Source organism: Dermacentor silvarum, chromosome 7, assembly GCF_013339745.2.
Source record: "Dermacentor silvarum isolate Dsil-2018 chromosome 7, BIME_Dsil_1.4, whole genome shotgun sequence".
Lineage (NCBI taxonomy): Eukaryota > Metazoa > Arthropoda > Arachnida > Ixodida > Ixodidae > Dermacentor > Dermacentor silvarum.
In genome coordinates, this window is record NC_051160.1 from 26,793,411 (window position 1) to 26,809,634 (window position 16,224).

At 44.5% G+C, this 16,224-nt stretch overlaps 1 protein-coding gene across 1 annotated transcript in view; it reads left to right on the forward strand.

The window, feature by feature from the left end:
* LOC119457803 (apoptosis-resistant E3 ubiquitin protein ligase 1-like) overlaps nt 1–16,224 on the forward strand; it is an 83,627-nt gene that overhangs the window by 1,463 nt on the left and 65,940 nt on the right. The window contains 1 exon segment of the mRNA XM_037719535.2: nt 150–377. Coding sequence (XP_037575463.1) covers nt 150–377 — 228 coding nt within the window.

A 16,224-nucleotide genomic window follows, 5' to 3' on the forward strand; every position in this document is an offset into this window, starting at 1 on the left:
TCGTCGCACGCTCTTTTTTCTTGAACTTTTATTTTTCTTCAGCGTTCTTACTATATGTGGCCTGAGCATTCAGACAGCATGCTAGCATTACGGAAACCGTAGTAGGCTGAGTTTGTGAGAGCAAAAATTTTCCCTGCCCTTTCTTTCAGGATCGTCGAGGGACAACGGCATAACTGTCACGTTCATGTCACATCCGTCCATATGGCTCGCTGCACGTCTCCCATCGGTACTGTTGTGTGCCCTGGCCACTCTTGTGTTGACGTTCCTCGCTATACGACAGAGCGACGAGTTCATCAAGCAACAGGACCAAGAGGAAGTGTTCAGATGGCTCGACAGCACTGGCTTTGGAGAGCACAAGCAGTTCATATATGACCAAGGTAAGGGCGGGACGTGAAATTGGCGAATAACTGTACTTTTCTAGCACGCAGTGCTTGATAATGACGTGCAATGCACGGAGATTCCTATGTCGGGTGTTCCAGCTATAATGCATGGCATTAAAGAAAAATAAGGCGAGCCATTCTGCGCGAAGATAACTGAGCGCATGTTGTTCACAGTAGAGTAGAGCAGCCGCCAGTAATTCTTTTTGCTGATGCCATTCAATTTATTAAGTTTAAAAACTGTTCCGTTTAAAAAGTTTAAACAACTTTTTACCAAGTTTAACCTTTTACCAAGTTTAAAAAACTGTTCTGAATGGCATGCTGTCAATGAAGAATTTGTCGAAAATTGAAAGAAGCTTAACACTGGCATGTTTTCAGCCAGGTACTTTTTGCCCATGTATTTTATTGAAAAATATGAAAAATGAAAAAAAAATGAAAAAAAAAAAGAAAAATATCACGTCCCACGGGTCAAAAAGCAGTACCCTCAAGCAAGCTCCACAGGAGTTAGTGGGCAATCGGTCACGCCGTGCTGTAGCAGGTGGGACGCGCCAATTAAAGCACCAGCTCTGCCACTAACTGCTATTGAGCTTGTTTGAGAGGGCTGCTCTTTAATGCAGGCCGACGGTTAGTCACGTAATATTTTCGTGAGCTTTCTTTATAAGTCGGAAAAAATAAACGGGCAAAAAGTGCCTGGCTGAAAACATCCCAGCTTTATGTTTCTTTCAATTTCCTACAATTTCTTCATTGACAGCATGAGATTCGTAGCAGTAATTAAAAAGTTTGCTAATTGCAATTAATTGTTAAATTGAATGGCATCACCGAAATATTGCTGGCGTCTACTCTACTCGACTGTGAACAATATGTACTTGGTTATCTTCACGTAGAATGGCCTGTCTTCTTGAAAAACGGGATGCATGATAGCTGGGAGAAAGCTGGTGACAAATCGATAACATTGATAATCTGGTGGAAAAAAAGACGGTCTGTATCAAAAAGCAAAACAATGTAAGCTTGGTAATATGGTACACCGTCATCGTGGCTGTCATGTTCAGGTACTAGCGTGGTGAGAAGCTGCATTCGAAATGTCACATGAAAACTATTTATAGTCGAACTTCGTTATAATAAAGTTTTATTCTATACAAAAATACTTTCGTTATACCCAATATTCGTTGTAAGCATATAAACGTTGCACGCTTAAATATTGTCATCAAACATTTTATATTTTATTACTTCATTATATGGGATAATGTGTCCTTTATGTTTATCTCGTTGTGCCTGCACAACAAATTAGAAGATGACCGACCAACAAGCCCATGTAGCCAAACTCTTCAACGTTGACAAAGAAAGGAGCACGTGATAAAAAAAAGTGAGCTGAATTACAAATTCAAGGTGCTCAAAATCATTGTTAACTATGCAGCACGTAGGACTGAGTTGCTGACAAGCAGTGGTTGAACAAGAAAGGTTGCTGGAGCCTGGGACATCCTATGTTCAGCCACTGTTAATCGCTTCAAGCCTCCATCTTCCTGTGAACATCTGTCTCGTTCAAGTTCTTGATAAGCCTTCATTGTTACCCAATTTACCTCTGTTACCATGGTGCGGTTTTGAAGCAGTGCAGCACACCGCCAATTTGCTCCTTGCAGCCGTATCGTTACCCCGTTGCATGCTGCGCAAACACATAGTACGTATGTTTCGGGAAAGGTAGCAGATCTATCTAGAATGAGTCTACACAAGGACACTCATGCATGTAACGTGGAAATTCGCTATCGGGTGGGTCTTTCACTGCAGTCTGAGCACCTGAACGACCATTATATGGTTATTGTCTTTCCTGTGTGCCTGTATCTCCTGTTTATAGCATGGCAAGATATTATATTTGGGGCACATAAGACATCACAGGGAGGGGGCTATATATATAGTGTTAAGTACTCTGGAAGGTAGATAAGATTGTATGGTACATGTATTTCGCTCCCTTCTTATCTGATATCCCATAGAGCAGATAAGGCAGGTGACTGCGGAATCCCTTGTTCATTGCTTTGAAAAAAAGCATTTAATAACTATGATTCATCAGGACACACAAAGAACAGATTCGGGACATCAGCTGGATACTCGCTATCCAAATATGTGTGAAACAAAGGATATGCTTTCGTTTGGTCGTGACTAGACTGATTTCAGGGGAATTCGCTCAACTGAATAAGCGAGAAGCTTAACTTCAGTGAGTGCAGATGGAGCTTGTTAACATTGGCAAAAAGCATGACAGTAACCTTGCACACAAAAGAATATTAGCAATGAACACTTGATATGCTATTTATGCCTGCGACCTATGCCATTCTGTTAATGATATAAAGTATTGCTAAACTCACTTCACTGACAACTGTTAGATACAAGATTAATTTGACACGTTGATTTTATCAGATTAAACACCCTCTCAGATGCTTTAACAAGGTTGTGATTTAAGCCTTGATGGAAGAGTTGCGAAGTTGCAAACTTGACATTTGGTGTTTTTTTTTTTTTTGCTTTTTTCTTTTTCTTTCTAATTTTGCTAACTTTTGCAGAGCATTTCAGGGCCTTATTATAAACTCAAATTTCACTGCAGTCACCGACTAGAATTCTAGTAAGTTGAACAGTTGCCTGCCATGGTGCTTCTGCATTTCGTGTGTGTTTGTATCAGGAAGGCCCAAGCAAAAAGTTTCTCAATGAAGGCGTCAGATCAGTGACATAGCCAGGAATATTTTTCGGGGGAGGGCACGCACTTGATGAGGAACAAGGTGAAGGGGAGGGGGGGAGGTATGTACTCTGTGTGCCTGGCTACGCCCGTGCATCAGGTCCAGTAGACTCCAGATACACGAAACTCGTTTAAACCGAAATTCTGGATAAAAAGGACGGGTGCACCAGCTTTGGTTGGCCCCCGATAGGAACAATGTTAGCAAATTTCATTTAAACAGAACGCTGCCATTTGTGAACTCCGGTTAAACGGAACTGGAACCAAAAGTGCACCTATCTCATCGTCTGTCGTACTTCATATCAAACAGGAGTAGATCAACAAACATGTCAAATGGTGATGCCAAATGGTGATGCCCAATAGTCAAGAAAATCCAATCTGTCAGCCAGTTGCACTGTCATAGCATTAGCGGTTGCTCTGCAGCGTTATGTGGCCTATTTTTCACATTCCTTTGTGCACCAGGTGACATTCAAAAAGTGAGAGCGCATGAACAAATGCTTTGGGTGAAAGAAGTTGTGCATAGTACAATAACATTCTTTTTTTCAACACAGTGAAGTCAAAATACTCTACACTTCAAGTGCAACAACCTTTTGAGATTTTTTTGGCTTTTGCATAAACGAAACTTCTGATGAAAGCGACGAGAGTGGCGATGTGGGCTTGTTGGTCTGTCATCATGGAATGGTAATTTGGAAGCACATAAAAGCATGGACACCAGAAGAAACGAAGACGAAGACAAGCGCTTGTCTTCGTCTTCGTTTCTTCTGGTGTCCGTGTTTTTATGCGCTTCCAAATTACCATTCTGATGAAAGGAACTGTTTTTCTGTTCTTTTGAGTTCCGTTAAAGCGTAGTCTACTGTACATCAAATGTAGTCAACCTTGAAGTAGCACTGCACTGCTGAGGATGCCGCAACTTTGGTTCTCACCTGTGCCAAACACATTTTGTTCCGGGCAGAATGAAAGAACTCATGTACTTAGCTATAGGTGTACGTTAAAGAACCTAAGATGGGCCAATCAATCAAGCTCAACATCCTCAACTGCAGCAGCTCTCATGGTCTCTATGTCACCTTGGGTTGTATAACCTCATCATTGAGTCAAATAAATGCAGTTATTTCTGTTAAATTGTTCAATGAAAGCCTTCAGTGGTTTCATTCTTTTGATTGGTGCTTCTTAATATTCTCTTTGTGCAATTTTGCCAATGTCGGCTAGGTCACCGTTTGCCATGTCACAGAATATTTTGTGACTTCCAAAAAAAAAAAAACCAACAACATTGCCTCACTAATTTTTTATAGCAAGGCACAAATTAAACCAATGTCGAGTGCAGGATATGCTGTCAGAGTTAACCATATTATATGTCATTGCAAGGGCATCCTGTATAATGTTAGGTTGAATGCTCGGTGTCATCAAGCTTGTAGTCATATTGTAATATAGATTTAAATCTTAACTGCCTACAGCAAAATGTGAAATGCTTAGAGCAGATACCCCCTCAATATGAAGCTACAAATGCCAATTGGCTGGCGCTTTTCTTTACTAACTACGGTAGCTAGGTGTGTGTGGGGTTGATTAGCTCTTGGGAACAAACTGACGCAAGGCACATGAGTGCAAACACACGAGAGGCCCGTTCTTGCTCCTTCTATGCGATGCTAACTAGCCGTAATACAAGCATACCCCCATCCATTTTAAAAAGACATGTGCCTTTTTGTAATAAATACTTGGAAGTTAGCGCCAAGCATATCAGTCAACTCCCGAATGCTACCTAAAGTTTAGGAATTCAGGCTCATTCTTCGACTTTAGAATGTTTTGTCAAGTTTCCCGAAAAATAAATTCGCTTTGGAAGAAAAGATTCCCTCTTCGGTCTCCCACCACACCCATGGTGAAATGACGCCACAGGGCCTGCTTTGAGCAAGTATGAATATAATGATATTCTCACGATGAGTATGATTTCATTTTCATTTCATTCATTTATTTCTGAAAGTGCCCAAGAACAGCTCTAGGCCTTAGTATTGGTGCACTTGTGTTACACAAAGAACAGAAAATAAAAAACAACAACAAAACAGAAAACCTGAAAGTACAGTGGTAAAATGCAACAAAAGATTGAATTACAATAATGACAGAAATCGGATAATGAGCAAATGCAAGAGCTGAAAATATCAACATCGTAACGCAAGATGTCACAAGACGTGTTATAGCGTTAGAGAGTTAACGTAGAAAATGCTGGGATTATGCAAGTTTGGGCGAGGCACGCAGAACGTTACAGCTGACAGTAACCACGGACAGGAAAAGTGGTTATGAATTAGTTTATACAAGAATAAGTAATCGCGATATTTTCGCCTTATTTCTAGGGGTGTAATATTAAACATGCACAGTACACGCTCATAGGCATAAAATACATGGCGTCCCAGAAATCGATCGTACAGGATACGAATGAAACGTCGCTGAACACATTCAATTTTAGCCACATTGCTCAAATTAATACAGTTCCATACAACGGAACTAAACTCTAACTTGGTGCGGACAGAAGAAGAATACAAGAGAACAACGCAGTTGACATTTGTAAACTTTTTTGTCATTCTTGATATCAGACCTAACTTTCTGTAGGATGCATTAACAATGCTTCAAACATGTTGTTCGAAAGTTAGGCGGGAGTCAACCAATATTCCTAAGTCGCGCGTTCAACTCGCTCTATTCAATGGAATGTTATCAATTTAGTATTTGTATGATAAATTGGTGATAATCTCATGGGTGGCGGCAATGGACAAGAAACCTGCTATGAGTAACTACTTAATAGGAAAAAACGAAATCAGGAAAGAAACAATTTATGATAACTCAAAGGGCAGCTCTTTTCTTTTCGAAGCCAGATCAGGATGCCTTAGAACGCGCACTTATAAAGCGAGATACAACAAGGAAGATGAAGCATGTGCTTGCTGCGGTGAAGCTAGGTAAACGATGGAACACCTTTTATTAGAATGTGAAGATATCTGCCCAGCAGTCGATTTAGGCACATCTGGCCTCCATGAAGCCCTTGGGTTCAGCGAGAGCAGGGGGAAAGGAAATATGTCCATAATAGAGATTAGTAAAAGGCGATTGGAAGATTGGTGGAAGAAACGTAGGGAAATGACAAACCACGGAGGCGTACATGGGGGTTCAGAAAGTTTGGTGAGGGGAATTCTTCGTTTTTTTTTCTGTTTTTTTTTTCTTTTTGAAGATAGGTGGGACATCAGGCCATATAATAAGAGCTTGGTGGCGCAACCCACCGCCCCGTTCCAAAGGGGACGCTCATAGCATCCATCCATGAATTGAATTCTGGGGTTTTACGTGCCAAAACCACGACCTTAATTATGAGGCACGCCGTAGTGGGGCACTCCGGATTAATTTTGACCACCAAGGGATCTTAAGCGTGCCTCCAAGCACGGGACACAGGCGTTTTTGCATTTTGCCCCCATCGAAATGCGGCCGCCGCGGCTGGGATTTGATCCCGCGACCTCGTGCTTAGCAGCGCAACACCATAGCCGCTAAGCCACCGCGGCGGGTTCGAGCAAGTATGATAACGCGAAGGGGAGTGCCTTGCTGCTTGAGGCCCGAGCTAGGGGCCTGAGGACGAAAACATACCGGAGCAAATATGCGACTCAGGATAAGTCATGTGTGGGCTGGAAAAAAAAAAAGAAAAAAAAGTCACATCATCTCACCCTACGGGCAACCATGGTGGGATGCGAAAGCATCGCGGGCGGTGCGCATCGAGTTTCCGTTTTGTTTCACTTGGCAACACAACCCAATGAAAGTTAGAGTGAGAGAATGTATTGAGAAGAGAGGAGACGTTTGGTACGGGGTTGTTGCGTCTTTATTTAGAGATCGTACGTGATTCCTAGCGTCGGTGCGCTAGGAATCGGTGACGGAAGCACAGCCAACGCGCGCTTTATACTGCGCCGCGACACTTGCGCCGCCTACCGGCGTACCCTTAGAGAGAGAGTGAGAGAGAGTTATATGCAATGATTTGCTGCGCCTCACCTGTGGCGGAGAGGGGGAGATCGGAGGAGGAGAGCGCACACCTGCGTAGGAGAGGAGAATGAGGGAGAGCTTGCGCATGCGCAGTATGGGTGCGGACGCCGCAGAACGGACACTGCCCCGAGCATAAGATGCTCTCGCATCTAAAAAATCACGCGCCATTGCACTTCTGTGAAAGTGGAGTGCCAGTGACACAGAATTTAGATCAAAGGTATAAGCAAATTTTATTTCTCTTGAGCGGCGACGCCGGTCATCCCAAAGAAAGGCACACTCACATACATGTTTAATTTCATCGGCGCTTTTGATCGGCGGCATACATTCTAAGGAAGACTACCGCCACCTCGGGGAGCCGACGGAAAGTAGACACGCGCGACGGGACCGCCACGCCGGGAGAGCGGAAGGAAACTAGGCACGCAAGCGCTTGAACGTCGACAAAGAGAGGGCAGCGCGAGCGTATACACATGGCCGACGCGGGTCGCACAGCGGCAAATCTTTGAAAACCCTTATTATCTACCTGAGAGTCTACTGATTTTGAAGATGCTACCTATTGATAACTAATCTACTGAAAATGAGTGATGACACGTGTAAGCTTATGCATAGAATGAAGCGATTTTTCAGCAAAATTGGGAGCTAATTTTTTGCACGCGCAGATCTGTTGACGGACACGAAAAATGCATAGAACCCTAGCCGTCGACAGCTTTCGGCACCTCGTAATGGAATGCCAAGATATTCAGCCAGCGAGACCCGTTGGGAATGTCCTTCCAGAAGTGTTGGAATTCAAAAGAATGAACGATTAACTGGTCAGTAGTCGAGATAAGTAAGATACGATTAGCGGATTGGTGGAAGAAAACCTAAGGAAGAGATTGATGGAACCGGAGTCATGTCAAGGGTAGGCAATGGAACAGTACAGTGATAGAGGCTTTAAAGGCGAAAATTGAGGTCTAGATCAGATAGGCAGGAGGCTGTATAGCGATGGATGTAGCAAAACCTGATTAAATCAAGCAGCTAGGGGGCTGTTTGTCCCCACCCCGTTTCAAGGAGGATGCCAATAAAAATAATCACCATATTATATTTCGACACGCTCCCGAAGCAGGTAAAATCGGCAACAGCAATGCCGCTGGGAAAGTCATTGCGGTCTAAAAGCAGTATACGTGTGTGCTGCTCCAAGCGTGCTAGGTGCTTGTGTGCTACGTCCGACGGTAAATCATCGTTAATAAAGTGCGTTTGTATCCCGCAAAAGGTAACGTGTGCTGAGGGCAAACATAAAACAAAAGAAGAATGCGTGCTACACACTCTTAAAAAAAAGTTTGCACGCTTTGGGGCGTACGTTGTCCCACAACAGTAATCGTCATCTGTCTTGGCTGATTTTCCTATCTTTAACGCTGCGCGCCCGGTACACTTTCAGGTCATAAACCGGGCGTGCACGTTATCAGCGTGACATAGCAATCACGACAGGAAAGTAGCGAGCACAAAGTTTTCAAGAAGGGAAACGCTAGCAAGGCAGATGACGATTATCGTTGTGGGACAAGGTAAGTCCCAAAAGGTGTAAACATTTTAACATTTTAAACATTTTGCCCTTCCGCGGTGTCGTGTCTGCGAGATTTTTGACGAATTTTAGGTTCAAAGGTTGGCAGGTATGTAACGAGGATTGGTGTCGCAGTAATTAAGACGCGCTGAGGAATCGAAGATGCTCAACTCGGCGTTCGCCAACGTTGGCCCTTGAGGCTTAGGTTACAGTGTACTGGAACACCCTAGTACACTGTACCTAGGTCGTTCACGGGCCGGTACGTGCTACAGAAGGGCACTGTACCGGTGCGGTCCCGCGAAGCGATGCGAGTGATCGTATTCACCCACGCGGCCGGAGCCGCTCTGGATCCGAAGCTGAACGGGAAGCCTTCCGAAGTCAGTCCGTGGGCCCCAGCAGAAGCCGAAACCGTGGAAGGAGGAAAAAACAACTAGGAGCGAGCATGACGGCAGGCGGCTGACCTCGGCAAGCCAACCTCCTCCGACGCCGCCCCACTATATCGAAAAAACTCGCACAAACCCCACATCCAACAATCCCATGTGAACATAGGGATATAAAAAACCGTATGTTGCCATATACTATAGGGGCCATGCATCATATGACCGCCGTATAACGATGTGGGAGTCCCTTGTAAAAATGCCCAATGTTCTTATATATAATTCGGGGCAAGTACCGCATGATATATGAACGTATTAGGATCCCATATGATGTAGGATCCCCCCCATGTGTTCATATTGGATTATTGGATATGGAGTTTCCGGCGATAGCGCTCCCTCCCTCCGGAGCCTATCTGCGCGTTGGCTTTTGGGAAGCAGGCGCTTCAAGGTTGCCGGATCGTTCAGCGCATTGTTTCGATCGCGGTAGCTTATAAAGAATTCCACGCCAACCCGCTCTCTCTCCCATACTACGCTAACGATACGGGCGGCTGGCTGCAAGAAGTTACCTCTGTTACCGCCGGCGGCAAGAAGTTACCTCGTCACGTTACCATGTGACGCGGGCATATTTCCCATACACATTTCCTTTACATTTAAATGACTGGGCTCCAAGTTTGTCACGTGACACTGTCTCCTAGTTTGTTTTTTTTCCCTCTCTCCATCGCCGAAACATTTCCTTTCGCGCCCCAGCAAACCACACCGTCAGATGGCGCCAAGCAGCGAGGGGTAGGTAGACTGGCTCTGGGAGCACACGGAAATATGCCAAATCAGGGGGTACAGGGTGACATGGGATGGACGTCATTCGAGGGCAGGGAAGCCAGCAGCAAGATAGAATTTGAGAAGCGATTGAGAGAAATGGCAGAAAAGCGGTGGGCAAGGAGAGTTTTCAGTTATTTGTACATGAGGAATGTTGATACAAAATGGAGGAAGCTGACCAGAAAACTGTCAATCAAATATTTGGACTGCAGGAGGGGTGCAAACCAGGAAACAGCGGTTAAGAAAAAGGTTAAGGAAACAGAGAGGGGTCTGTGGAAAACAGGGATGCAGACGAAATCAGCACTGGGAACATACCGAACTTTCAAGCAAGAAATTGCCAAAGAAAATATCTACGATAATTCTAGGGGAAGCTCTTTGTTGTTTGAAGCCAGGACGGGAGTATTGCGGACTAAGATGTGCCGAGTCAAGTACCAAGGTATAGACACGTTTTGCTGTGCGTGTGGAGAAGAGGAGGAAACGGCTGAACACCTCATACTTTTCTGTAAAGGGCTTAACCCTACAGTACAAGGCAACGGGGCTGATTTTTTCAAAGCATTGGGGTTTAGGGACAGTGAAGGCAAAATAGACTTTAAGCGTGTAGAAATAACCAAACAGAGGTTATCTGATTGGTGGATAAAATCAAGGCAGGGGTGAAATTTCACCCACCACAAAGTACAAAATATGTTAATAGTCATGGCTAGGTGGCGTATGCCACCGCCCGGTTTAAAGGGTTCAGCCTCATCCATCCATCCATCCATCCATCCGCTAGAGTTTCTGCATAGACTCCCTTTAGGTTGCTGCATAGGCTCCTTTTACTGCATAGACTCCCTAAAGGGAGCCTATACAGTAACTCTATGGCGCGCTCGCGCCATCTCTTGTGTCGTAGCTACGTAACTAATACGCCGGGCTCACCGTTTACCTAGCTCCCGCCATTGCGCGCGAGCCATGCAGTGAAGTCGAACGTCTGGAGATGTGAGTGTGGCGCGGGGGTGGACGAACGTTCTCGCAGTTGTCACTGTAACCCCTTTATTAAACTGCAGTGCAACTGTAGGACATTGCGTCGCTCACATCAAACTGGACATTCGATATATCGTATGCAAAAGCGCATGCTGTCTCTCCTAAAGCATACTTGGGTGACGAAGCAGCTCCTTAGAACGAGACAATATAGGAGACGACAGACACGAGCCTCCTCTTTATCGAATGGAGTGTGCGTAGTCTTGATAGTATAGTTCGCCTAGGAATAGGAAAATATTCGGTAGTCGGTGGTCGTTTTTTTATTTTTTTTAATATTCGATTCGAATACCCCTACGTTTTCCCTTTCTTTGATTTTGAGTCCATGGCCTCGCGTGTCGCGGCTGCAGAAGGTCCCAAAATCGCTTCTCCTATTCTTGAAGGCAGCCGGACTTAGCGACCGTCTCCGATACGCCGCTGAGAATTTTCACCGCGCCGGCGACATCAACATTGCATTTTCTCTCCTTCTCTTAATCTTTTGTCCCCCTTCCCCAGGTTTTGGCACGTAAAACCCCATAAATTATTTCTTTCTCCCTTCCCCCCTGTACAGGCAAACTAACCGGGCTCAGTCCTGGTCAACATCCCCGCCTAATTTATCCTTATCTCTCTAATCTTTTTCTTCTTCTTTTTGACTTCGGAAGAAGACTCGCGGAACGCATGAATGTTTTGTGGCGTAAATCGCACACAACGTTTCTCTGGTCGAACACGACGCGCAGCTGTGGTGGAGCAGCAAGTAAAAATTTGTTATAACGAAGCTGAATGAGGCGCAGCCAGAATTGCTTCGTTATATTCATTACTTCGGTATAGCCATTATTCCATGTACTGCAATATGATCTCCCAATAATATTCCCCTTGAAATCTCTCTGGAGGGAGAGTTTCGTCTGCTTCGTTATATCCGTTGTTTCGTTATATACAGTTAGTTATAACTAAGTTTAACTGATACTCGCGGATAACTTTCTGTGACATTGAAGGGGAAGGGGGCCAAGCGTGCGCTCAAGGACGCTCCTGACATTTTTTGGTCCTACATTTTCATCCGCGTTAGTTCAGTAAGAAGAAAAACTAAAACATAATCATCTTATCTAAAACACGAAAGAAGAGAAACGCACCACCGCGAGTGTTACATTTAAGTTATTTTTATGCATTTTCTCTTCCCGGCGTTTGGACAAATGCGAAACCGTCACTCGTGGAAATGACGCCGATTCAGTATGTGTGACAAAAAAAATTACGCAGAAACTCCTCTGGGAGTTGTCTAAGTATGCGTAAGCATTGTGGCCACTTAATAGCTCATCTCCACGCAGCCCGGTGTCATTATCAACGTTATGAAACTTGATCCGACCAGTACAAACGACAGCGCTGCGGATGGCGGTGCAAGGTGAATTGATGACGCAAGCAAACAGGTGGCGGCGCCAGCTGCGTTGATAACGTTCCGATCATTGTAAGCCGTTATCGTTCTTTAGCGCCTTATCCATCCGCGTCGAACCATTATCAACCGTACTCTGGCGGCGGCGGCGTATGGCGCGGCCGCGCGGGCCATATATCTTGAAAGCGATCTGCGATGGGTGCACAGGTGATAGCTGATGGCTTCGTGTGCGCTGTGTTCTCGCCGCTTAGTTCGCGTTGAAGCGAGAGACGGCACGAAGGTTAATTCGCTCGCTCCTGCTGCCGCGCTTCCTCTTACGTGATGGACGGACGGGTTTCCTCGTTGGGTTAATTGGCATATAGAAATGCCTTACGCATATATTTAAAAAATAAATAAATCAGTGGTGATTTAGCGGTAAATGCGAGAGAAAGTTGTTAGCATTCCGTCGCACCTCCTTGCGGTGTTGGATCCATTATTTAAACCGCGTTCACCCCATTGCGAAGCGTTGTTGTTGCGACAAACTCGGCAAACGTCCGGCCTCTTCGACGAGCGAAGTGGCATTTCAATTCGCGACTGACGGTGGTCCGGAGCAGACCACCGTCGGCTGCTAATTTAAATGGCGTATTTGGGAAATTTGCTATTTAGGCAGCTGCCTCCTGGGGCGCTAATACAAGAAGTTAATTAATAATTGTTTGTTAGTCTTTTCAGAGTACCTTAAGCCGCGGCAAAGTATTTCCGCCTAGTCGTAGAGCTCGTATGCGAAGACGACAGGTGTCTCACGGTCGTAGCTTTTTTTTATATATAAAACATCTGTATTGTGCAAGTGTTTCAGCGAACACTTTCAATAATGTTTGAAGGTTGCCTGTGGCTGATAGCACAATTCTAGTTCGTGAGCTGGTCTACTCGAAGAGGCGGACATTACTGGCACAAAAAAAAATTGAAATCCATAATCGACTAATTGACAAAAATGCACTAATGAAGTTTTAAACTAATTACCTTGTGGTTCATATTATTCTAGTTTACAGGCGGATTCACTTGGAACGAATTCTCAGGATGACACCAGTTTCGAGATACTAATTCCCGAACTTTGCGGAGAAATGGATTGGCGTTCCGGTTACTTTTGTTCTTCAATGCATAAAACGATGTTTTGTTAAGAAAGTAAATGAAACAGCAAAGCATTTCCTCGCAAAGTTCGAGAATCATTATCTTGAAACTGGTGTCATCCTGAGAATTCGTTCCAAGTGGATCCGCCTTGCGAACTCCACGGCTTGAATTTGTAAATTGCAATTTGGGCCATCAGGTAATTAGTTAAAAACTTAATTAGTGAATGTTTGTTAATTAGTCGATTATGCATTTCAATTTTTTTTGTGCAAGTAATGTCGACCTTTTCATAAACTAGAATTGTGCTATCTGACACAGGCAAACTTTAAAAATTTGTTCTCACTTCCTGTCTCTTAACATTACGCCTAACATTGTTGGTTCCATCGCTCTTTGTGCGGTCCTTAACTTGTTCTCGAGCTTCTTTGTTAACCTCCAAGTTTCTGCCCCGTGTACTAGGCCCGGTAGAATGCAATGATTGTGCACTTTTCTTTTCAACGACAGTGGTAAGCTCCCAGTCAGCATTTGGTAATACCTGCCGTATGCACTCCAACCCATTTTTATTCTTCTGTAAATTTCCTTCTCATGATAAGGGTCCCCTGTGAGTAATTGCCCTAGAAAAACGCACTCCTGTACAGACTCTAGTCATTGTCCTGGGTATTGCGTATGCCATGCGTAATGTAGAACCTTGATGTAACAAACACGGATATAACGAATTACTGGGTATAACGAAGTAAAATTGTCTCACCGCTGTCACAGTGTAACACGTATATGTTTATAACGAATATCGGGTATAACGAAGCTATTTATCTGTCAAATGCGGCTTTGTTATAACGAAGTTTGACTTTATATGACTGCTCATTGCAGTTGACTAACTTTGCTATTTTGGGCTTAGTGTTGGTTGACACAAGAACAGTATATCGTAGCGCTTTGCAGAAAAGTACACAAACAGAAGGAACTGGACACACTTTGCACTTGCTCGCAACCGATTATTTTGAAGACCATCTTTATACCAGGCCAAGGGTGGTTCACTGCCCATGTCAGGCTACAACATCGACAACTACTTCAACAACTTTGACTAGTTAGCAGTCAGACTGGCCAATATTATTGCACGTGTGCGGCACTACTTTACTCGGCGGCAGCGTATGAATGTAGTGGCAAATACGCGCTGTCCAACTCAAGCATACTTTGTGTATAGATGCGCCCGCCAATCGCGTTTCCTTACGTCACAGCTCAGGCGAACCTATTTCAAATATCGGCTTCTCTCGGGAACTATGTTTTGGAGCGCGGAGGCGCAGTGTGTAGTGCGGTTTTGTGGGCGAGAGCGTCTTCTGAATACTCCGGATGGCCGTCACCGAGTATGGAAATGCTAATTCTTTAGACAAGGAAATCTATTCTAACTAAATCGTTAGCGTTTCAGCGTAGGTCGTTACGTAAAACCGTTCAACCTGTCGCCTTCCGTAAAACCCGAATCTGAGCCCACGTTTCGTTGAACGCGAAGCGTATTGCGAAGCATATCTTCGCCTTGTGCGCAGTTTTCGATAGAAAAAAAAAAAAAGAACCAGACATATCCAACCTATGAACGCACCTACACTCTCGGCTGCGTAGTGGAAAATGAAAGATCGCTGGCGAAGAAAGAGCGGAGAAAGAACGAGGACGCAGGTTGGTTCCTTCGGGAGACTTTAATAGGCGAGCAAAAGGAGGGCGATTATGTACACGGCGAAGGCGGCCGCAAGTTCGTATTCACGCTCGCAGACGTATAGAACGGGTGGGCTATTTCCGGTCGTTAAGTAAAGGGACGTGACGGGGGCAGATCGCAAACGTGGTGCTTCTTTATTTCTTTCTCACTTTCTTTTACTGCGGTTACCCGTTCTTTATGCACCGCGAGTCGTCGTGATGGTGAAAGAAAAGCGGCAGCAGCGGAAGACGGGACTTTGCGCCCTAGTAGCGCGAGAAGCGAGGTCGTTGTCCTTCCAAGACCTTTCTCATTTTCTTCTTTTCTATTTCATGCGCACATTAGGCTACATTATATTATTATACTCCCCGCCGCCATCTTTCGTACCCTCGACTCTTTTGCTGCTCTTCACTTTATTCCGCTGCATTCGTCTGCATGTTTTTTTTTTTTTTTTTGGCGGAGTGTCTAGGGAGATTTTGCGAGCCCTCTCATTGGCATTCAGTAGGGTTCCCGCGGGCAGGTTGTGGGAGGACAACAAAAAGTCAATAGAAAGTCAACGTGCTCGAGTCTTTCTTGAAAAAGAAACGTTGTTCGCGGAAGGCTGCACATCAAATCGACGAAATCTCAGTAAATAATCTTGTCGCAGCAGGAGTGCGCAGGTGGCAACAAAGTTGGCACGGAGTCAGAATATAGTGAATGAGTTTAGGATGAAGACAGGTGACCTTTATGAATAGTGCTGTATTGTAATGACAATGAATTTACCACAGAAAGTCTGACAATACAAAGTCAATAAAAACACGATTGTATAATTTATTCACAGGAGGGCTACAATTTATAATAGAAAGTTGATGTAGTCATGGAGACTAATATAAAGTTGGGAAATAGTGAGAGGTCCATGTGAGGGAGTTATTCTACAAGACACTGTATGTTGAGTTTGTCGTGAAATGTTTAGCAGGAGGTAATGATAAGTCTTTTCATAATTTTTAGAGAACAAATGTGCGGTTAGGCGCTTGTGAGTAGAGACCGCAATAAGGAAGTTATTTTCTAGGGGGATGTCCCGCAACGAAAAGTCAATAAAAAAGTCTTGATTGTCACTTGACGGCGAGGGTACTGGTTGGCGACTGTGTGCAAAGCAGCTGTAAAGGAATCACACTAGAAGACGCAGTACCTTGAGTTTCCCGAGAAACCTTTAGCAGAATGCAATGGGAATTATGTAGATAACCACTAGGCTAGCGCACGTGTAGGCGATTGTGAGGTAAAAGACTGCTGTGAGGGA